Raw genomic sequence first — 24,561 nt, 5'->3', positions numbered from 1 at the left:
TGGATGACCCTGTACTGAGAAAACATTGTTTTATGTTTCTATGCTTTTGATGTCACTAGTATAGTTGACAACTGTCCTGTTTTTTCAGCTTCCTGTCCCTGCCTTTCAAGTCTGTCCCTTGCTCTTTTTGTCTGTATTTTGTTTAAAAGGATATGAAACCCAAACATTTTCTTTTGTGATTCAGAAAAACTGTTTTTAAAAAGTTTCCAATTTACTTCTATTATCAAATTTGTTCCCATGGTATTCCTTGTTGAAGAGATACTTAGGTAGATGTGTGGAAAACTACATGGCAGAAAATAGTGCTGTAATCTACTGCTCTTGAAAATTGATAACATTCTTGCAAAACTGCTACTATGTAGTTTTGCAGAATTGTGCATGCTCCTAAGCCTATGTCCCTGCTTTTTAACAAAAGATTCCAGAAGAGTAAAAACAATTGATAATAGAATTAAATTAGAAAGTTGCTTAAAATCGCATGCAATATCTGAATCATGAAATAAAAATGTTGGCTTTCATGTCCCTTTAATTCTATTGTGTGCAGTGCAGTACTCCCACCACAGAAGTTGGTGTGGCTTTTGATTTTACTCTTTTATTAGTCTCTTTACTTACAGAATGTTTTTTTTCTGTAGTTTTCTTTATATGTGGTCCTCTTTTGCAATGAAGTTTAGCAATGTGTATTTAGGTGCCAGTTAAGGGGAAGCCATGAGAAGTGATATATAATACCAGTGTGGGTAGAAGGCAAGGGGTAAGGAAGCAAGGCATCACAATAGTGTTGCGCAATTTGTAACATACTTAATTGCCCCGATTTAAATACTGAGGCTTCACTTAGCTGAGGCTTCAAGGGAGAGTATACATCCATTTTCATATAACTGCATGTAATAGGCACTACTATAAAGAAGAATATGCACAGATACTGATCTAAAAATACAGTATAAACCCTTTTTAAAAACCTACTTAGAAGCTCCCAATTTAGCACTGTTGATTAGGTAGTCTGGGACACCCAGTGAAGGGGCTGGGTAAACAAAAATAGCAGACACTCCCCACCGCACCCCTTCCCTGCATATGAAAAGACAGATAACAAACAGGAGCTAGCAGGAGTCTGTAAATGTGTGTATACATCTGGCACTGTGGGGCTTGGTTAGGAGTTTGAAAATCAGCACAATGTTCTTAAAAAATAAGCAAAACTATACATTTTTATAAAAACACTACCAGATGGGCTATATAAATGGATCATCTACAAAACACAAATCATTTGCTGGTACTGGAATTCAGAGAATATACAACAATACAAATGTACTGTGGCATTTGTAGGTCTATTAACCTTTTTCCATCAAACTGCAGCAGAAGAGAAAAAAATAATCTTTAGGGTGCTTTGTAGTGATCTGTTACAATGTAATTTAAAGTGAATGTAAATTTTAATGCTAAAGTGTCCGGTTTTTTAAAAATTCGATTAAAAACAGGGGCACTTTAATTCATCAAAATTTACATTTCACTCGTGTTGTGAAAAAAAAACCAACTTACCTTTTAAACTTGACAGCAGCTCCAGCTTCCCCCGGTCTTCGCAAGCCATTTCTGATGTCAGAAATGATGGATAGGTCATCCTCCAATCATAGCTTCCCCCCCCCCCCGGGTGTCTGATTCAATGCCGTGATTGGAAGAAGCCGGATTCCTCATTTTAGACCCAGGAAGAGGCTTTGCGATGGGTGGAGAAAGCTGGAGCTGCTGTCAAGATTAAAAGGTAAGTATTTTTTCACAACACGAGTGAAATGTAAATTTTGATGAATTAAAGAGCCCCTGTTTTTAATTGAATTTTTAAAAACCGGGCACTTTAGCATCAAAATTGACATTCACTTTAACTATTGCTTGCTTATTTTGATACCTACTGTAAAGGTATTCTATCTATACCAATTATGTGCTTAAAAGTAAGGAAGGTGATGAGAATATTTAACCTGCATTAAAGGTTAACTGCAAAAAGAAAATGCTCTGATATGTTACATTTTAATACTATACTATTGCTTAAATATAACCATATTTTTAACATCTGAAAAGGGATTAAACACATAACTAAAGGCAGCATTGCACTACTGGGAGCTACCTAAACACATCTGGTAAGCCAATGACAAATCACAAATGTGTGTAACCACCAATAAAAAGCTAGCTCCCCATAATGCAATGCTGCTGCTAAGGATATGTACATATTCTATTCAACAAAGATACCCAGAAGAACAAAGTAAATTTGATAATACAAGTAAATGTAAAAATTGCATGCTTTATCCATATCATGAAAGTTTAATTTGGACTTTCCTATTACTTTAAGTAATCAGTATGGCTAATTTATACTATTAATATGTATGTGCTTGTTTCGCGGTGTGGAATGGAGTGGGCAGAGAATGCAAACCATAAATGGGCGTGGACCCTTTTTTTTGGAACCTTTTTTTTTTTTTTTTTATGTTGGCAACTATGTGACTACCCCACCAATAAAGTGTACATTTCCTGTTAAAATCAAAACAGCTTTAGCATAACCTCTTTATCAAGCAAAAATATTTCATATTATTAACAAAATGTTTTTTTAATAAGCATGACAGATTTTTTTTCGGAGTTTACTTTCACCTGATTTTTTTTTTTTTTTTTTCTTAAAAGCCTGATTTTCCATTTGTTTTCAACTCAACAGCTGAATGACAACTTTTCAATGAAAATCTGGCATTTCATGACTGGTAATAAATAATAAAAAGGTGAAAATGTTCTGTAAATTAGTTTGACACTTTTTTGTAATTTAAAACACAGTTTTAAAAAAACAATATTAAAATGGAACATCTAAATGATTATCTTGTGCTACAGTCCAAAGCAGTGAACAAATCTGAGACTTGGACGTTTAAAGGGACACTGAACCCCAAAAAAATGATTTTGTGATTCAAATAGAGCATGCAATTTTAAGCAACTTTCTAATTTACTCCTATTATCAATTTTTCTTCGTTCTCTTGCTATCTTTATTTGAAAAAGAAGGCATCTAAGCTAAGGAGCCAGCCATTTTTTGGTTTAGAACCCTGGACAGCACTTGTTTATTGGTGGGGGAATTTATCCACCAACCAGCAAGAACAACCCAGGTTGTTCACCAAAAATGGTCCGGCATCTAAACTTACATTCTTGCTTTTCAAATAAAGATACCAAGAGAATGAAGAAAAAATTATAATAGGGGTAAATTAGAAAGTTGATTAAAATTGAATGCTCTATCTGAATCAGGGGAAAAAATTGGGTTCAGTGAGAACTGTTATAGAATAGTACTCTCTTCTCACTTACACCTGGAAGCTTAGTGTGCAGGGTGTCAGAACTGACAGCAGCCGTGCACTCTAGCAACATAATGAAAGCTCTTTAGCTCTGGAATGACAGCAGCATGCAATCTGACCTCAAGGTCACTGAAGAGCCTACGTTTCTGGTTCCTGTATGTTCTTCTGAGCTTATGTTAGGAACAAGAGGGAGCAGATGATGTTTTGTGCTCAAGTGATTTATATGGTACTGGTGGAATGCAGGATGGGAGTTCAAACGTGCTGCTGTAGTATACAAGAGCAGGGCATGGAAGATCAAAGATGTCCCTACAGACTTTTAGACAACCAGCAACAAATATTCTGTATTCTGCCAGTGTGACAGCTTATACAGGAGTGAGAAAAGAACAAAGTAAACATAAAGTGGTGGGTATCTGCTTGCAATGATTTTCAACTGCATTTGTTAAAAAAATGATACTTCATTTCAATTTCATCTTATTTATTGTAACAGAAGATTCAGTCTTAGCAGGGAATGATTAAAGGGACAGTAAAGGCAAAATTAAATGTAAATGGGTTGGTTAGAGCATGCCATTTTAAACAATTTTCCAATTTACTTATTTTATCTATTATCCTTAGCACTCTTGGTATCCTTTGTTAAAGAGTAATTATAAGTGAGTTCAAGAGCATGAATATGTCTTTAGTCATAAGGCAGCAGTGGTTGCAACAGTGTTTAAAGCAGTTTTATACACACTTGAAAACACTGAACAAACAAAACAAGCATTTACTGTTAGATGTAGCTTTTCTGAGAATCAAATTTAGGGGTTTAGTTTAAAATTACAAAGGAAGACGCTATTTATATTTATAGTTTGTTCCAATATTATGCAGAGCTGATTGAAGACATCTGGGATATCTCAAATACTCTATTAAAGGAATACAATAAAACAAAACTTTATTATAACTTCATTGTTATAGACATTGTCAACCTTGGGAATGTGATCCCCTGGGGAGTCCCTGATTGGGACCACTATTTAAGTATTACCCCAATGCCAAATGAGAGATAGTTGATAGTGCGCATGCTCATTTTAAAAAAATATATTAACTTAAAGGGACAGTAAACCTTAAAAATAATGTTATATAATTCTGCACATAGTGCAGAATTATATAACATTATATTAGCCAAACATTATAAAACATAATTGTACCCTATTAATTTAAAAAAAAACAGCTGTTTTACAGACCCGCTCTCTGTACTCTGCTAAGCGGGTCTGTTATATTTACTCAGCGCATCGGGCCAGCTGTATAGTCACAGCCCGGCCCAACCGCGCCATAAGACTAAGTGCAGCTCGCTCCTGCTCTGTCTGACAGCAGGAGCGAGCTGCACTTAGTGCTATGGCGCGGTCGGGCCGGGCTGTGACTATACAGCTGGCCCGATGCTCTGAGTAAATATAACAGACCCGCTCAGCAGAGTACAGAGAGCGGGTCTGTAAAACAGCATGTTTTTTTTTTTTTAAATGAATAGGGTACAATTATGTTTTATAATGTTTGGCTAATATAATGTTATATAATTCTGCACGATGTGCAGAATTATATAGCATTATTTTTAAAGTTTACTGACACTTTAACAAATAATGTTTTGTAGTTAAACATTTCACTTTGTTCCAGAAATAAGTTGAGAAGAAGATGACCTTTAGAAAATAAGCAAGTTGTTTTGACAATATGCTAGTTATTAATAGAGTGTAGTGTGTCACTGCAGGTCAGAGTAGAACCTGTAGTGAAAGGACGCCACTAAAAGAATAAGAAAAAGTATAAACGTATGGTAGAGAGACTGTGAAGAAAAAAGAAGGAATATTTGCATAATCATCAGAGACACGCTAAAAAACAACAACTTAATATTCTGGCTTTGGACCAAAATTTGGGGCAAGAGAAGGTATCAGTGGAATGGATCACAAAAGAATAGGTTTTAAAGTGACAGTAAACTGCCGGGCACAACTAAAATAGCATGGTTACTACATTTGATTTTCTTCCAGTGTCTGCAGCTCTGTTTATTTTAACCCTTATAGGTGCAGGTTGATAAAGATTCACATCTTCATACCGGGTGCCATCATCATGAAGCTTAGGTATTCTCACAGCCTGTGACTAAATGCTTATTTCTGACCATATGTTCAACCCATGCAAAATACCCAACCAGGCACACTCCTGTGCATATCATGAGTGGCGACTGTATCCTGAGTAGTGTCAGTGAATTGCACGTGGCAGAACTTTAACCATGTGCTCACCCTTGCAGGAGTTACCCACATACTCTAACAAATTAAACTATTACACTAGAAAGCCCCTTGAAGGTTAAAGGGACACTGAACCGAAATTTTTATTTCATGTTTGAGATAGAGAATGCAATTTTAAGCAACTTTCTAATTTACTACTATTATCAATTTGTCTTCATTCTCTTGCTATCTTTATTTGAAAAAGAAGGCATCTAAACTAAGGAACCAGACAATTTGGCCAACTGGATAGCACTTGTTTATTGGTGGGTGAATTTATCCACCAATCAGCAAGAACAACCCAGGTTGTTCATCAAAAATAGGCCGGCATCTAAACTTGTGTTTCAAATAAAGATACCAAGAGAATGAAGAAAATTTGATAATAGGAGTAAATTAGAAAGTTACTTAAAATTGCATGCTCTATCTGAATCACGAAAGAAAAAAAATTGTGTTCAGTGTCCCTTTAAGTGCATCTCAAATAGATTAACTTGACAGAGAGGTAGTTTGCACAAGCAGGCATCTCATAAAAATGTACATAAAAGAACCAAAAGGCCCACTTAGTCTGTCCATATGTCTTTCTAGAGTGTAAACTTAATTCCTTCTTAAAATAGCCTAATACACATCCCAGACATTCTTCTTTACAGTATTTGTCCTTAGTAGCTCTATTCCATGACTTAAAGACCCTTTTTCTGAAGAATGTTTATAAACAATTACTAAACCTACTACCCTTTAAGTTAAAGTGAATGTCAAGTTAACGTAATACGGTAAAGGCAAACAATAGAAGTTACAAAATGAATGAGAGTTTCATTCATGAAATCTTTACTATATACTTATCTTCAGAGATATTTCAATAGAAACGCTCTACGGATAAGAACTGAAGTTCCGGTCACCATATTCAACAACTGATTGACAAATGACTCATCTGCAATCAACTAATCGTTGTTTCCCCCGGGCAGCGACGTTTGTGTAAAGGGGATGAACGCCCTGGGGGGGAAGATTTTCTAATGAAATATCTCTGAAGATAAGTATTTAGTAAAGATTTCATAAATGAAACTCTCATTCATTTTGTAACTTCTTTCATTTGCCTTTACCTTATTACGTTAACTTGACATTCACTTTAAGTTTACAGCCTACTATAGCTCTTTCTGCAGAAAATGCTTTCAGCCTCAGCTTTATTAAATCCCTCATTATACTTGATCATTTCTATCATATCACCTCTCTCTCTTCTCTCCTCTAAGTTATACATATTAAAAGGGACATGAAACCCAGTTTTCATTATTCAGATAGAACATACAATTTTAAACAACTTTCCAATTTACTTCTAGTATCACATTTGCTTCATTCTCTTGGTATCCTTTTTTGGGAGCTAGCTAAACACATCTGGTGAGCCAATGGCAAGAGGCATATTTGTGCAGCCACCTATCGGCAGCTATCTACCAGTAGTACATTGCTGCTCCTTAGCGTACCTAGGTATACTTTTAAACAAATGATACCAAGAGAATTAGGCAAATTAGATAATCGAAGTAAATTAGAAAGTTGTTTAAAATTATGTCCTCTATCTAAACCATTAAAGTTTAATTTTGAATTTACTGTCCTTTTAAGAATATGAAGTATGTTCTTGTAAGTTTTATTTTTTTAGCCCACGTACAGTTTTAGTAGCCCTCCTTTAAACAGATACTAAGTTACTCTCCCTGTACTATTAGATATGTGTAGCAAACTGGTAGCATAAATAATTAAACAATACAGCAAATATGACCGAGAAACTCATTGATTGTATTCCCTTGTGACCATCAAAGTATGTTAACACCAGGCTGTTATATGCACACACAAGAATATGTTGTTTACGGGCCTTTGTGCATCGAAGGCTAGGGAGCTACCTAACTGGTTTTGAGGTACAGCTGCTTCTGTCACTTTTACGTATACACGTCCTCTGGTTGAAAATTTATTTAAAATGTAAGAGCCACTTATTCTAATAGAGCAACCAGGGAATAAGTATATATATATATATATATATATATATATATATATAGATGAATTCAGCAATTTAGGGGCCAGGCCTAAACTTTTAAGAGCCTATGACTATCGCCAAATATAGTTTGTTTGATTTTTCCAGTTCCTTTACTTTTGTTCCAAAGTTTGCATGTACACTATATGGCAAAACACGTGTGGACACCTGACCATCACATTTATATGATCTTGACATCCTATTCCAAAACCATGGACATTCATTTGGAGTTGCCCCCAACCTTTGCCACTATAACACCCACAACTCTTCTGGGAGGGTTTTCCGCAAGATTTTGGAGTGTATCTATGGTAATTTGTGCTCTTTCAGCGTAAAGTGCATTTGTGAGGTCAGTCACTGATATTGGATAAGGTCTGCTTCCAATCCATATTCAAATTACTCCCAAAGGTGTTCAGAGGGATTTGGGTCAAGGTTCTATGATGCTTCCACTTCACAATAATAGCATTTACAGTTGGCCGGGACAGATCTAGTAAGCAGAAAATTCACAAACTGACTTGAGACAAAGTTGGCATTTCATGACAGTGTCATGTTTAAAGTCACTGTGTATATATATATATATATATATATATATATATATATATATATATATTTTGATTGGAGTAGCCATGTTGTTTGGAGTAGCCGTGTTAGTCCAGAGATTTAGATATCAAAATAACAAGAGTATTGCATTGAGCAATGATACTTTTTTATTGGACTAACGATACATTTATAAGATGATGACAAGCTTTCGGAAGAATGTCTTCCTTTTTTAAGGCTGAAGCAATACTGACCAATTTGATGGAATTTACAGATTATATCTTAAAACACAGGCTAAAAAGAAAGTAAGTGTTACAGGGGTCTGAATGCAGGGGGAGGAGGGGGTGTCGTAAAAATCATGATGGGGTTTAGGAGATAGAGGCAGACAGTTTCAGTAAAATATAACAGGCAGGGGAAATATATGGTTATACACAAAGCATATACTGACATAAAGTTATATATCAACATAGAATCAATATGAATAAAGATGGGAAATTAGGTATACAGGGGAATATAAAAATAGACAAAAAAGGAGAAAGGAAAGAGAAAAAAAAAAGGGGAATAATAATAATAAATGACAAAAGTGTGGACATAGGCTTACCTGCATACCGATGCATAGAGTGTGTGGAATATATAATGTAATTGACTACAGTATATGAAAGTACATTACAAAAAAAATTGATAATGGGTTAAGATACCAGAGTCAACATTTAGTCCAGAATTTCACAAGTTGAAGTGCATTACCATTTTCATTTCAAAGGTTTTTCTTTCCATGGTGTTTTTGAAATTGCCTCTGAGAATCTTGATTTTGAGGTTTTGGATGGAGTGGTCAGGTTGGGTAACATGGTGACCAACTGGGGTACAGAATTTTGTTTCACAGTGGTTTTTGATTGAGTGCCTGTGTAAGTCTGTGCTGCTTTCACAAATGTGTTGACATAGTTTGCAGAGAGCTTTGTTGCAGTGCTTTGTTCCATTCTGGGTGTTCTTTATATCAAGGGGTAGCTTTCTGTGGACCAGTTTCTGTTTTAGGTTAGGTGGTTGTCTGAGTGCCAGGATAGGGGGTTTGGAAAGATTTTATTTGAGTGTGGGATCCTCTAAGAGTAGTGGCTGTAAGTATTTTATGGTTTTTCGTATTCTTTCTACAGCAGGGTTATATTTGACTACTAGTGGGATACGCAATATGTTTTTCTTCTCCCTGTATTGTAGCAAGTGTTCACGTGGGGTATTAAGGGCAGAGTTAATTTGTTTGTTTATAACCCTTGTTTTCTAACCTTTTTCACTGAATGATTGGGACAGTGTGATGAGGCTTTTGTCACGGTCCTTGGTGTCTGAGCAAATTCTGTGATATCTAGTGGCCTGACTGTAGATTATGGATTTTTTAATGTGATTGGGGTGGGAGCTGGAGCTGTGGAGGTAGCTGCATCTATCTGTTGGTTTCCTGTATACAGACGAGTGCAATTTGCCATTTGTGATGGATATTGTATCCAGGAAGCTGACACAGTCTCTAGAAAAGTCCATTTTAAGCTTGATTGAAGCATGAAATAGATTAAATGATTTATGAAAATGTTCTAGGTTTTTTCTTCTTCTGTCCATATAATGAAAATATCATCTATGTAGCGAAAATATTTGAAGGGTTTGTGAGGGTGAGTAACTAGGAATCTCTGTTCTAAATCAGCCATGAAGAGGTTTGCGTACTGTGGTGCCATTTTGGTGCCCATGGTTTGAAAATAGATGGAGTTATTGAAGATGAAATAATTGTGGGTGAGTATAAATTCTGTAAGTTTACTGACTGTAGAAGCACTATATGTCTGGTTAGAGCTGTCTGAGGAAAGAAAGAAAGTTTAAGCAGGCATCAATACCATCTTTATGTGGAATATTGCTGTACAGTGATTCCACATCCATTGTCACAAGTATAGTATCCTCTGGCAATTCTGTTATCTGGCTGATTTTGTTAAGAAAATCAGTGGTGTCTTTTATAAAGCTAGTGGTGTTAATAACTAAGGGCTTAAGAATATTCTCCACTAGGCCCGATATTTGCTCAGTCAGAGTGTCCATGCCAATTCTGGACTAAATGTGGACTCTGGTTTCTTAACCCATTATCAACATTTTTTGTAATGTATTTTCATATACTGTAGCCAATTACATTATATATTCCACACTCTCTATGTATAGGTACGCAGGACACACTTTTGTCATTATTATTATTCCCCCCTTTTTTTTTTTTCCTTTCTCCTTTTTTGACTATCTTATATTCCCCTGTATACCTAATTTCCCATCTTTATTCATATTGATTCTATGTTAATATATATCTTTATGTCAGTATATGCTTTGTGTATAACCATATATTTCCCCTGGCTGTTATCTTTTACTGACACGGTCTGCTTGTCTCCCAAACCACCATCATGATTTTCACCCCCTCCTCCCCCTGCATTCAGACCTCTGTAACACTTTGTCTTTTTAGCCTGTGTTTTAAGATATAATCTGTAAATTCCATCAAATTGGTCAGTATTGCTTCAGACTTGAAAAAGGAAGACATTCTTCCAAAAGCTTGTCATTTTATAAATGTATAGTTAGTCCAATAAAATAAAAAAAAGTATAATTTCTCAATGCAATACTCTTGTTATTTTGATATATATATATATATATATATATATATATATATATATATATATATATATATATATATATATATAGATATATATATACATACATACATACATACATACACACACACATACACTGGAGCGAAAAAGTATTTAGTCAGCCACCAGTTGTGCAAGTTCTCCCACTTAAGAAGATGAGAGAGGCCTGTAATTTTCATCATAGCTATACCTCAACTATGAGAGACAAAATGTGGAAACAAATCCAGACAATCAAATTGTCTGATTTGGAAAGAATTTATTTGCATATTATGGTGGAAAATAAGTATTTGGTCACCTACAAACAAGCAAGATTTCTGGCTCTCACAGACCTGTATCTTCTTCTTTAAGAGGCTCCTCTGTCCTCCACTCATTACCTGTATTAATGGCACCTGTTTGAACTTGTTATCAGTATAAAAGACACCTGTCCACAACCTCAAACAGTCACACTCCAAACTCCACTATGGTGAAGACCAAAGAGCTGTCGAAGGACACCAGAAACAAAATTGTAGACCTGCAGCAGGCTGGGAAGACTGAATCTGCAATAGGCAAGCAGCTTGGTGTGAAGAAATCAACTGTGGGAGCAATAATTAGAAAATGGAAGACATACAAGACCACTGATAATCTCCCTCAATCTGGGGCTCCACGCAAGATCTCACCCCGTGGGGTCAAAATGATCACAAGAACAGTGAGCAAACATCCCAGAACCACACGGGGGGACCTAGTGAATGACCTGCAGAGAGCTGGGACCAACGTAACAAAGGCTACCATCAGTAACACACTATGCCGCCAGGGACTCAGATTCTGCAGTGCCAGACGTGTCCCCCTGCTTAAGCCAGTACATGTCTGGGCTTGTCTGAAGTACGCTAGAGAGCATTTGGAGGATCCAGAAGGGGATTGGGAGAATGTCATATGGTCAGATGAAACCAAAGTAGAACTGTTTGGTAGAAACACAACTCGTCGTGTTTGGAGGAGAGAGAATGCCGAGTTGCAACCAAAGAACACCATACCTACTGTGAAGCATGGGGGTGGCAACATCATGCTTTGGGGCTGTTTCTCTGCAAAGGGGACAGGAAGACTGATCCGTGTAAATGAAAGAATGAATGGGGCCATGTATTGTGAGATTTTGAGTGCAAACCTCCTTCCATCAGCAAGGGCATTGAAGATGAAACGTGGCTGGGTCTTTCAGCATGACAATGATCCCAAACACACCGCTCAGGCAATGAAGGAGTGGCTTCGTAAGAAGCATTTCAAGGTCCTGGAGTGGCCTAGCCAGTCTCCAGATCTCAACCCCATAGAAAACCTTTGGAGGGAGTTGAAAGTCTGTGTTGCCCAGCGACAGCCCCAAAACATCACTGCTCTAGAGGAGATCTGCATGCAGGAATGGGCCAACATACCAGCAACAGTGTGTAACAACCTTGTAAAGACTTACAGAAAACGTTTGACCTCAGTCATTGCCAACAAAGTATATATAATAAAGTATTGAGATGAACTTTTGATATTGACCAAATACTTATTTTCCACCATAATATGCAAATAAATTATTTCCAAATCAGACAATGTGATTGTCTGGATTTGCTTCTACATTTTGTCTCTCATAGTTGAGGTATACCTATGATAAAAATTACAGGCCTCTCTCATCTTCTTAAGTGGGAGAACTTGCACAATTGGTGGCTGACTAAATACTTGTTTGCCGCACTGTATGCATGCACGATTAATCGCATATGCGATTTAAAACCACGATTAATTACCGTGATTTAAAAACCGCAAGAGTACACGATTTTTTGCTAAAAAAAATCCTCAGATGTGGTTGTACTGCATTGATTTGTATGCAATTTCTTGCAACCCAGCTCCATCTAGTAGTTGCTTTTAGCACACATTTGTAAAATGACTGTTTCACTTTCTGTTTGTGATCTCAGTAGCAGCCAATCAATCTATAGAAGTGTAAAAGCAGAGCCCATGTTTGGGTTTGTAATCATTATGGAATCTCCCACACAATCTCTTGCTCTCTGAGAAACGGCTCAAATACATAGCAGATGCAGTTAACCCCACTGCTGCCAAAAAGGCTAAAACTGCAGTCCCCTCTGCTAGCTAGCTGCAGGGTTAACTGCATTTACAATGTATTTGATATCAGCAAGGCACAGCATTTCTGAAGGGAGCAGCCACCCCTACTGCTATATGCCTGTATTGGATTCCTGCACAGAAGCAGGGGTCATTATCAGTCAAGATAAAATGTTAAAAAAAATAAAGAAAAAAATAAATAAAATTATATATATATATATATATATATATATATATATATATATATATATATATATATATATATATATATATATATATATATATATACACACACACACACACAGATATACATATGTATAGAAATCTCATTGCAATCCTGCACTCTATTTGCACGAGCTGGCGGCTGTTATTTTTTTGTTGTTGTTTAAACGTGGCACAATTAAAACCTATGGGGGAATACAATCCTGAGTTAACAAGATCGCAAGTCTTTTTTTCTGTGTGAGGATGCGACCAGGAGAGCACAAAATGATTTACTTGCGACCTGTAATACGTGCGCATCTGGGGGCACAAATTTGTATTCCATTCTAGCCCTAAGTCTTCACAGATACAATACACACCACAAACAGATCTCTGAGCTTGAATACTGATGCAGGGGCCTAAAAGTATATGTGCATATGCTTCTCAAAAAAATTGTAATACGCATTTTTGCTAATGAAACTATATGGTAAAAATGTGTCTATTTAAATTAGAAATGCACATTTCAATTTTGACCTTTCTATCCCTTTTAGAAAATATACTACACCATCTCAAAAGTCAAAACTGTTCATACTTACCTTAGTGACATTAAAGCCTCATGTATGAAGAAGAAGAAAAAAAAAAACATTTGTTTCTTGTGACTTTAGTTTGACTCCTTCCTGAGAGCCAGCAGAAAACTTAATACATAACCACATCAGTGAGGATGTAATTAATTTGACATTTGTCAATTTAAACTGCTGCATAGTTTCATTTCAATTACCCATTCTGATAACAAAATAATTGTACATCACACAGTATTTTTGGGTTAAATGCCTTTGCTTCACTCTTCAAAGCTTTTGCATTTTTTTATTTTTTTTTAACATTCATTACAGGGTTGCTGTCTAATCAAAACCTTCTGGGTCACGCCATTCCCCTTAACCCCTTAAGGATCACAGCACTTTTTCATTTTCTGACCCATTGGGACTAAGGCTATTTTTACAGTGTTTGTGTTTAGCTGTAATTTTCCGCTTACTCATTTACTGTACACATAATATATACCATTTTTCTCGCCATTAAATGGACTTTTTAAAAATACCATTATTTTCATAATTTCTTATAATTTACAATCATTTTTTTTATAAAATATGATGGGGAAAAAAATGGAAAAAACCACACACTTTTTCTAACATTGACCCCCAAAATCTGTTACACATCTAAAACCACCAAAAAACACCCATTATTATTATTATTATCGGTTATTTGTAGAGCACCAACAGATTCCGCAGCGCTATAAACAAATGCGGAGTACAACAAAACAATTATAGGGATCAAATGGGTAGAGGGCCCTGCCAAGAGTTGCACTGTTGTAGTCAGCTCTTAAGAAGCTTAAGAGCTGGACTCTTAGGCATACATGCTAAGGGGGTTCAGGGGATAGCAATGGAGGAGAGGAACTGGTATAAAGAAAGGTTAGCGTAGGTTGTATGCATCCCTGAACAGTAGAGTCTTTAGGGAGTGCTTGAAGCTTTCAAAACTAGGTCAGAGTCTTGTGGAGCGAGGCAGAGAGTTCCACAAGATGGGAGCCAGTCTGGAGCACCCATGCTAAATAGTTTCTAAATTTTGTCCTGAGTTTAGAAATACCCAATGTTTACATGTTTGCTTTTTTGCAAGTTATAGGGCAATAAATACAAGTAGCACTTTGCTATTTCCAAACCATTTGTTTTCAAAATTAGAGATAGTTACATTGGAACACTGATATCTGTCAGGAATCACTGAATATCCCTTGACATGTATATAATTTTTTTTAAAAAATAGACAACCTAAAGTATTGATCTAGGCCCATTTGAGTATATTTCATGCCACCGTTCCACCGCCAAATGCGATCAAATAAAAAACAAAATCGTTAACTTTTTCACAAACAAAGGATAGTAAACCCCAAAATTTTATTTTTTGATTCGGATAGATCATACAATTTTAAACAACTTTCCAATTTAATTCTAATATCAAATTTTCTTCATTCTCTTGTTATCCATTGCTGAAGGGACAGCATTGCACTACTGACAGGAAGCTGAAAATATCTATTTAGCCTATCACAAGAGACAAATGTGTGCAGACACCAATTAGCAGCAGCTCCCACTATATGATATGTGCATATTCATTTTTTAACAAGGGATACTAAGAGAAGAGAGTTTAATTTTGACTGCCAGTACTAAAATAAAAGCCTTTGTTGTTAGCCTTTTTTCTAATATTTATTAATAGTTTCTGCAGTGTAGGTTCCCTCCTAACCCCCCAACTCCCCGATCCCCCCCAAACTTTACACTGGATAAATTAGGATTAGCTTTAAAAAAAAAAAAAAATGCAGCAGTAGACAGACAGGCTTAACCACTTAAAAAACATTTATGGAGCTTGCCTTTTTAATACCGCAGTCTCACAGCCTTAATTTCAGTGGCCAGTTGGAGGGATGTAGGGTATAATAGCAAAAAACCTTGACGACCAGAGACGTACAGAGTAAGATGTGGTTGCTAAGGGGTTAAATATTGAAGCAGGGATTGTTTTAGGGTCAAAATATAGGTACAGATAATTTACTGACAGCCAATAAGGGTAGAGACAAGACCCCAGACTTACTAAATTTCTTAGGAGATAGTTCTCTACCGACCATAACAGCGGATGAACGAACTTGACTCCTTAAATAGCCCCATAACCCATGAGGAAATAAGATTAAGCATAAAACACCTTAAAGGGTCAAAAGCCCCAGGATCTGATGGCTATTCCGGTCTTTTATACAAAATACTACAACCTTTACTGGTGCCGCAACTAGCCCAGGTATTTAACTCTATGCTGCAAGTTAAGGAAGTACCCAAGGAAATGCTAATGGCGAGAATTACGGTGATACCAAAGCCGGGGAAAAACAAACAACATTGCAAGAATTATAGGCCCATCTCTTTAATTACTCAAGATATCAAATTATTTACTAAAATATTGGCGAACCGCCTTAATCCCCTCCTCATTAAATTAATACATCCAGAGCAAGTTGGGTTTATAACACAAAGAGAAGCTCCGGACAACACACGGAAAATTATAGACTTAATCAAGATTGTCACGGCGGAAGGAATGCCTTTTCTGTTCCTCTCTTTGGATGCAGAGAAGGCGTTCGATAGAATCAATTGGGACTTCATGTTCGCAGTACTAGAAAGACTGAGCATTGCGAGACCCTTTTATGACATCAAGGATGCCCGCTCTCCCCACTCCTATTTGCATTGAGCATAGAGCCACTCGCAATTAAAATTAGAGACAGACAATCAGGATATCTCAGGAATCAAAGTAGGGCAGACAGAACATAAAATCTCATTATTTGCCGATGAAATAATTCTGACATTAACCAGACCGTTGCTTTCCCTCCCCCGGTTTACACTCTGATACAACACTTTGGAACCCTATCAGGTTATAAAATAAATGAGGACAAATGTGAAGCTTTTGGCATCAAATTGCCCCACCACACCAAAAAACTAATGGAGCTAAATTTCTTGTTTAAATGGCCTAAGAAGTCCATTAAATACCTGGGAATTAATCTCTCTAATAACATACACTCACTATACCAGTTAAACTATCTCCGCATGTTCAAATATGCAAGAGGTCTATTAGCGAAATGGATGATACTTAAAATATCCCTATATGGGAGAATTATATCCGCTAAAATGTCCTTACTACCTAAATTGCTATATTTGTTTTGTTCCTTACCTATAACACTCCCAATATCAGAGTTACATAAACTCCAAAAGGACATTCTTAAATTTTATATGGCAGGGAAAAAGAGTTAGAATTAACAAAAAAATTATGTGCACTAATAGAAAAGAGGGAGGGGTGGGTCTCCCAAATCTAATTCCATACTATTACTCGGCCCGAATAGCTCAAACTCTACAATGGTTCCAACCTAACAATATTTCACAATGGGTATAAATTGAATCCAGAGTTATGGACACTGTTCCACTATCCAATTTATTGTGGACCCCAGACAATGTCACAATCCACAAAAAATGTGAATATGCCACAATACAACACACTTTTCACATGTGGAAAAGTTTAAATTCGAAATTTCTCCTACTCAATAAGAGATCGAAGATAACTCCCTTGGTAACCCAAACTTCTTCCATTGACAAAAACATACAGCAGAAATGGATCAATAAGGGGCTTTACAGAATAGCGGATGTATATAAAGAAGGCAGAGTTATGTCTTATGAACAATACCAAACCTTAGATTATGAAGATAAAAATATCTGGTACCACTATTTACAATTGAAATCTAGAGCACAACATGTCATGGGTAATGAGAGGGCCCCTACACACTCCACATTAGAAATGCTTTGTCTATCTGATCACCATATTAGAAGAGGAATATCCATTCTATACACTATATTCAACCGACCACCTCAAGACAGTAAACCTCACCTTATGTTAAAATGGGAACAAGATACAGGGAAAACATGGTCTGTTGAAACTTGGGCAGATAACCTTGCAGGGGGATTGTCTTTCTCACAGAATGCGACACTTAAGGAAAATTATATTAAGGTAGCCTTTAGATGGTACTTATATCCGACTAGATTGGGAGGTGGGGGTGATCCATCGACCAAACTCTGTTATAGAGGGTGCGGAGAACCTGGGACATACACACACATGTGGTGGGAATGCAAATATATCAAGGAAATATGGGGACATACCTCTACCCTAATAAGCAAAGTTTTCCAAAAGAGAATTGCACTAACAATGGAACAGGCGTTGCTCCACTTCCCGATTCTGGGACTCACTAAACACAACAATAAACTAGCTATGTTGATCTGCACTATAGTTAGACTGGGTATAGCCCAATTTTGGAAAGGAATTCCTCCTAGTTTTGAATTAATAAAGCAAAAAATAACATAAAACTTTCACAAAGCGAGTGCTGCAGCCGAATCTCTAAATAATAGGGATGCATTTCTATTACAATGGGAGCCATATATTCACTACCATGAAGCTTCCAGGAGGGCGGGGGGGAGCAGGAGCGGACTAGGCCAAGTGATGAGAATACTTAATGTAAGCTAGGTTCAGTTCAACTAAGATGCAGAGGAAACTCTGAAGTGCTAATATTGTCTGCTAAAATAAATTGTTTGTAGCTGTTTCAAGTTAGAGAGCAGCATGATGGAGTACACTTCATAATTGATACGTGACTTTGTAATGTTGGATTATTTTTTTCTTTGATTATTGAACATTGTATTTGCAAAATCTTAAATAAAAAAAATTCAAAATAAAATATAGGTACAGATGTGGCTGAAAGTATTATTACCCTTGCACACAAATACGCTAGCACACAATTTTCTCTGAGCTAAATAAAAACTGACAAAAAGTATTTGGTATCCACCATTCTTAATTTCAAATGTAATAGAACATACATTTCACTTTTAAATAAATGCAATCAAGTGTTTTCTGTAGCTCTGAATAAGATTTCTACACTTTTCAACTAGAATATGTTCCTTAATTTTAAAAATATATTTCTATATAACTGATGTATTTTTTTTTGTAATAAAATATATATTAAATGATTATTCATGTTCTCAGGTATTTAAGTGGAAAGGGCTCCAAAGGGGAGAGAGAAGAGAGAGAGAGAAGAGAGAGAGAGAAGAGAAGAGAGAGAAGAGAAGAGAGAGAAGAGAAGAGAGAGAAGAGAAGAGAGAGAAGAGAGAGAAGAGAAGAGAGAGAAGAGAAGAGAGAGAAGAGAAGAGAGAGAAGAGAAGAGAGAGAAGAAGAGAGAGAAGAAGAGAGAGAAGAAGAGAGAGAAGAAGAGAGAGAAGAAGAGAGAGAAGAAGAGAGAGAAGAAGAGAGAGAAGAAGAGAGAAGAAGAGAGAAGAAGAGAGAAGAAAGAGAAAAGAGAGAAAAGAGAGAAAAGAGAGAAAAGAGAGAAAAGAGAGAAAAGAGAGAAAAGAGAGAGAGAAAAGAGAGAGAGAAAAGAGAGAGAGAGAGAGAGAGAGAGAGAGAGAGAGAGAGAGAGAGAGAGAGAGAGAGAGAGAGAGAGAGAGAGAGAGAGAGAGAGAGAGAGAGAGAGAGAGAGAGAGAGAGAGAGAGAGAGAGAGAGAGAGAGAGAGAGGCAATATTTTAATATTGGACTTGCGCTCACGTTAGCACACCAATTGTTATCTAGCTCTGCGAGTTTCAGCTATTTCCACAGATGTTTGATGGGATTCAGATCTGGATTTATAGAAGGCTACTTCAGAAGGGTCCAATGTTTTCTTCTCATCCATTCTTTGGTGCTTTTTTACGTACATTTCAGGTCATTATACTGCTGGAGGATCGATGACCTGTGACTGAGACACAGCTTTCTGACACTGGGCAGTACGTTTTCACTCCAGAATGCCTTGTTAGTCTTTTGATTTCATTGTGCCCTGCACAGATTCTAGCCATCCAGTGCCAGAGGCAGCGTACACAAAATATCACTGAGCCTCCTCCATGTTTCATGGTGGGGTTGGTGTTCTCTTTTTTGAAAGCTTCTTTTTTTCCTTCTGTAAGAATGGATTTGTTGTGATTTACCAAAAAGCTCTACTTTTGTTTCGTATGTCCAAAGCACATTCTCCCAAAGGACTGTGGCTTGTCAACATGCATTTTGGCAAACTCCAGTTGGGCTTTTTTGTGTTTCTTTTTTTAAAATGCAAGGGTACCAATACTTTAAAATGCAAGGGTACCAATACTTTAAAATGCAAGGGTACCAATACTTTCGGCCACGTCTGTAATTATTGCATTTAGGAATCTGAAACTCATGCTTATTACATGTGCACATTCTGCACAATAATGTTATTACAAAAATAACATTTAGTGGTACTTTTAAACGAAAAGGATGAATTATGTAAACAATATCTTATAGGGTCCATTTAATAATTTGCGTCAACACTTGGCTGTTAAATCCATGCACCAGTTGACATGTAACACTGCAAATTATTATTTTTAACAGATATTTTAAACAAATCTGAATATGAATCTTCTGCATTACAAATGTTATAGATACATCATGAATAAACAATGTCAGGCTTAAGTAAATCTGAACTCAAATTCATCTCCAAATAATTGCACTGTACAAATTGTTTCTTCAATAGTATTTTACGTAACAATCAAAGCTGACATTTCTAGAATTAAAAAAACAACAACTTATAAAACCACTGCCAGAGTAAATATAATTACAATCCTAGACTTGTTAATTAAAAGGTAATATAATGGAAAATATGGAATAATTACATTTGTTGCAGAACAGCAGCATCTGCCTCATTTAGTGATCAGTTAAAACGCTTTGTGCTTGAGTTTCCCAATAACATTAAGTTCCCTAATAAGTCAAAGCACTGGCAAAAACCTGCAGAGATATTTAAACTTTCATGGTTCAGTCATCAGTGAGTGCTGATCATATTTCTTTCTATCCACTAATCAGATTAAAATTACATGGGTGACACTCTGGGAATTGTAATGCTTTAGAGAAGACACAAAGAAGTAAAAATATGCACAACATCAAAACCTAGTGTAGTTGTTAGAGATGACATTAAATGTTACATTGCATTAGGAGTAATATCCCTGCACTAGTATGCATAAAAGATGCCCTGCAGGACTGTACTACTGGAGAGATTGTAAATACTGACACAGTCATACTAGCTGCATTTTAACTTTGTGGTTACACAGCAGCATCCCCCTCTGCTTATTCACAGCTAGAATGCTCCTTAAAGGGGCACTACAGTGTATATGAAATAATTAATGTTTATGTCTGCACTTTAGCGTTGGAAAATATCTGCATATATTTTAACAGCACTGAATTCTGTTCACTTTTACCAGGATTTAAATAGTTAAACAAATCCAGAACAATTCAGATACACTCCTTGAAAACGCTTGAGTGTCAGAAGACAATTTAAATGAGCTTGTGAACTAAGTAATCACTGTGGTGCATGCTGTAGAGTAATGCAAACTACTAGAGCATGGTATATGTACTCCAGTTTCTCCGGAGGAGTGGGAAAAAAAACATTTGCAAATGAAAGTAAAGGGAATGCAGACAAAACACTGCACTGCTTTTTTACTATGAATAATTAAACATTTTTAAGGTGACATTTTATTTGAATGTCCAATTAGTCTAAACTTGGCCTTAGATATGACAAAAGGGATCAAATGTAAAAGCTATCAGAAATCTACAAGGAAGGCAAAGTTGTTCCCCCATGGATGAGTGGAACTAGACACTAATTGGTGTGGTATAAAATATTTTGAAACACAGAATGCAAAACCATTTAATTGTTGCTTATATTATTAGATACATTTTATTATACCCCAAAAACTGAAATTAGCATTAGAAGGTTTACAACCATGAAAATGATAATTAGAGTGGACTTCCTATAAATAGCTAATTACAATATTCATTATGACAGTTACCATTATTCTAAAAAATAAAATGTACACGCAGGATTAAATATTGATTTGGCAAATACTCTCGGTATAAAAACTGCCTACAGAACTGAAGGGCATCTCCTGCAGAGCAGCAATTGTAACATTCAGCAAGAAAATGGTTAACACTGCAGCCTGACTTGTCCCTTTTTTATTTATTTAATTTTTGCATTGCTACAGAGAAGAATAGCTGCATAAATATTTCCAAAATCCCACTAGCAACTTAATAATGCAAAATGCTAAGGAACAAGCAATGACAAATATTAATTTGCTGCCATGAGGCAAGCTACACTCAATATACTGCTTACCAACACATACCCAATGATAGGAGACAATTAGTCCAGTCAGTAATCACAAAGGGTGCCTTTGGCACGACATATCAATGAGAAGCTATGCTACTTTATATTCTGCACAGAAGCACATCATTATAGATTATTATTGAGGCATTACAGCTGAGTTAAAGGAAAATATAGCATACATTTGGAAATACACATAGTATGTAAAATCTCACATACTGCAGCACAGTGATAACATGACAGTTGGTTCTTACTGTGATGTCCTGTCACTGGCTAATAAAATAAGAACATCTACCATAAAATCAATATGCCAGTAGTGGAAAGCAGACCTATTAATTAGAGAAGCTGGACCACTGCTCTCTTACCGAGTGGTTGACTCCCCACATCAAAACGCTGAGCAGGGGGTCGCTGGCTCGAAACAGCTTGACTTTCTGAGCCACAAAGTGCTTCTTCTTAGTCTTGGTCTTACTCGCTATGGTGCTGGAAATACTGCTGGCTGTAGCCATGACTGCCCAATGCAATCACTAAATTATATTCCACTGTCCACTGCAACAAAAATGTAAAAAGTAGGAAGGGGTTCTGCAGCTTCTAAATCTGAATCCAACCCTTAAAATCCTGGAAAGTTTTCTGCTGATGCATAAGAAAGAGAAAAAAACAGTCCAGACAGCAAATGCAAGCCAGGGTTTTTTTTTATTAACCCAGCCCAGAAAGGAAAGACTCTTGAAGGGAGAGAGATGTCTGTATGATCTCTGTAGGCGTTCCCCCTTCTATCTCTTTTCTCATATATCCAACACAGATCTGGCACTTTATTTTGCCTTTATGTCCCTGGCTTTGATTTACTGCAGTTACAGTCTATTTCCTGGAGCGGGTCTTATCCTGTGCATCTAACCCTTCCCATCTGGGTGACAGCAAAAGGATGCACAGATGCTGCTGCACAAGAGATAGGCTTCTGATAATGATAGCTGCTTGCACACCCACACACAGCCTCCTTGCTGTTTGCAGCTCTCTTTACCTCCTACTGCAGCCAGAGCCCTCCCTGCAGTCCACAGCCTCCACCACTCCCCCCTAGCAAGCAGGGCCACGTCTTACTGGGATCCGCACTGCAACTCTCTGACATTGCTACCCTCCAGTCCTTGCTGCTGCTGCTTGTATTTCTGGCTGCATTTTCTCAATGCTTCCGGCAGGCTGCAGCCCCTGCTGCTTGACTGACAGCCAGGGAGGAGGAGGAGAAAAGGATAAAGGAGGGGCGGATGGGCCCAACCTCCTCAGCAAGAAGCTGGAACGCAGTGTGTTTCTTGGTTTCATCAGACAGTGCCCAGGGCAGTATGCGTCAGGAGAGAACTAGCAGCTTTTGACCCAGGGGGCAAGTGCAGCTTAGTGATCCATGGTACACCGAACCATCTTCAACGATATACAATCTAATAATAATAAGTAACTGCACAATAGTATTATAATGCAAGTAACTAAGAATGCTAAACCAAGGTTTCACCCTATACAACTAAAATAAACAGCTTGTACTGTATGATGATAACACAAAGTTGAAAGTTTCTACAGACTTAGCAGGATACAATTATTTTTTTTATATAACAGCTTTTAGTGTTCCTTATCAATATACTGCTTGTTATGCACCAATAAAGATTACACTGAATTGTAGGGTTATAAACAATAATCTATTCACTGATGATGAGCATATTGTACTGAATAATAAAGCTAAGTATCTATGTGTTGATAGTAAACATGCTTCAGTGTATAATGGTACATAGGATCTGTATACTAATAATATACATGACACATTGTATACTGGTACATAGGATCTGTATACTAATAATGTACATGCTGCATTGTATAATGGTACATATAATCTGTATACTAATAATATACATGCTGCATTGTATAATGGTACATAGGATCTGTATACTAATAATATACATGCTGCAATGTATAATGGTACATATAATCTGTATACTAATAATATACATGCTGCATTGTATAATGGTACATAGGATCTGATACTAATAATATACATGCTTCATTGTGTAATGGTACATAGGATCTGATACTAATAATATACATGCTTCATTGTGTAATGGTACATAGGATCTGTATACTAATAATGTACATGCCTCAGTGTATAATGGTACATAGGATGTGTATACTAATAATATACATGCTGCACTATATAATGGTACATAGGATCTGTATACATACTAATAATATACATGCTGCATTGTATAATGGTACATAGGATCTGTATACTAATAATATACATGCTGCATTGTATAATGGTACATAGGATCTGTATACTAATAATATACATGCGGCACTGTATAATGGTACATAGGATCTGTATACTAATAATATACAGGCTGCATTGTATAATAGTACTTAGGATCTGTATACTAATAATATACATGCTGCACTCTATAATGGTACATAGGATCTGTGTACTAATAATATACATGCACTATATAATGGTACATAGGATCTGTATACTAATAATATACATGCTGCATTGTATAATGGTACATAGCATCTGTATACTAATAATAATCATGCAGCACTGTATACTGTTACATAGGATCTGTATACTAATAATATACATGCTGCATTGTATAATGGTACATAGGATCTGTATACTAATAATATACATGCTGCATTGTATAATGGTACATAGGATCTGTATACTAATAATATACATGCTGAACTGTATACTGGTACATAGGATCTGTATACTAATAATATACATGACGCATTGTATAATGGTACATAGGATCTGTATACTAATAATATACATGCTGCACTATATAATGGTACATAGGATCTGTATACTAATAATATACATGCTGCATTGTATAATGGTACATAGCATCTGTATACTAATAATAA

At 36.4% G+C, this 24,561-nt stretch overlaps 1 protein-coding gene across 1 annotated transcript in view; it reads right to left on the bottom strand.

The window, feature by feature from the left end:
• LOC128660219 (phosphatidylinositol 5-phosphate 4-kinase type-2 alpha) overlaps nt 1-22,869 on the bottom strand; it is a 487,148-nt gene extending 464,279 nt beyond the window's left edge. The window contains exon 1 of the mRNA XM_053713954.1: nt 22,041-22,869. Coding sequence (XP_053569929.1) covers nt 22,041-22,181 — 141 coding nt within the window. The 5' untranslated portion in view covers nt 22,182-22,869. The remainder of the gene's footprint in view (nt 1-22,040) is intronic.
• Between the last annotated feature and the right edge of the window lie 1,692 nt (nt 22,870-24,561).

The sequence above is a fragment of the Bombina bombina genome, chromosome 5 (assembly GCF_027579735.1).
Source record: "Bombina bombina isolate aBomBom1 chromosome 5, aBomBom1.pri, whole genome shotgun sequence".
Lineage (NCBI taxonomy): Eukaryota > Metazoa > Chordata > Amphibia > Anura > Bombinatoridae > Bombina > Bombina bombina.
Note: the sequence above shows the minus strand (reverse complement) of the source record. Positions and strands in the feature narration are given on the sequence as shown.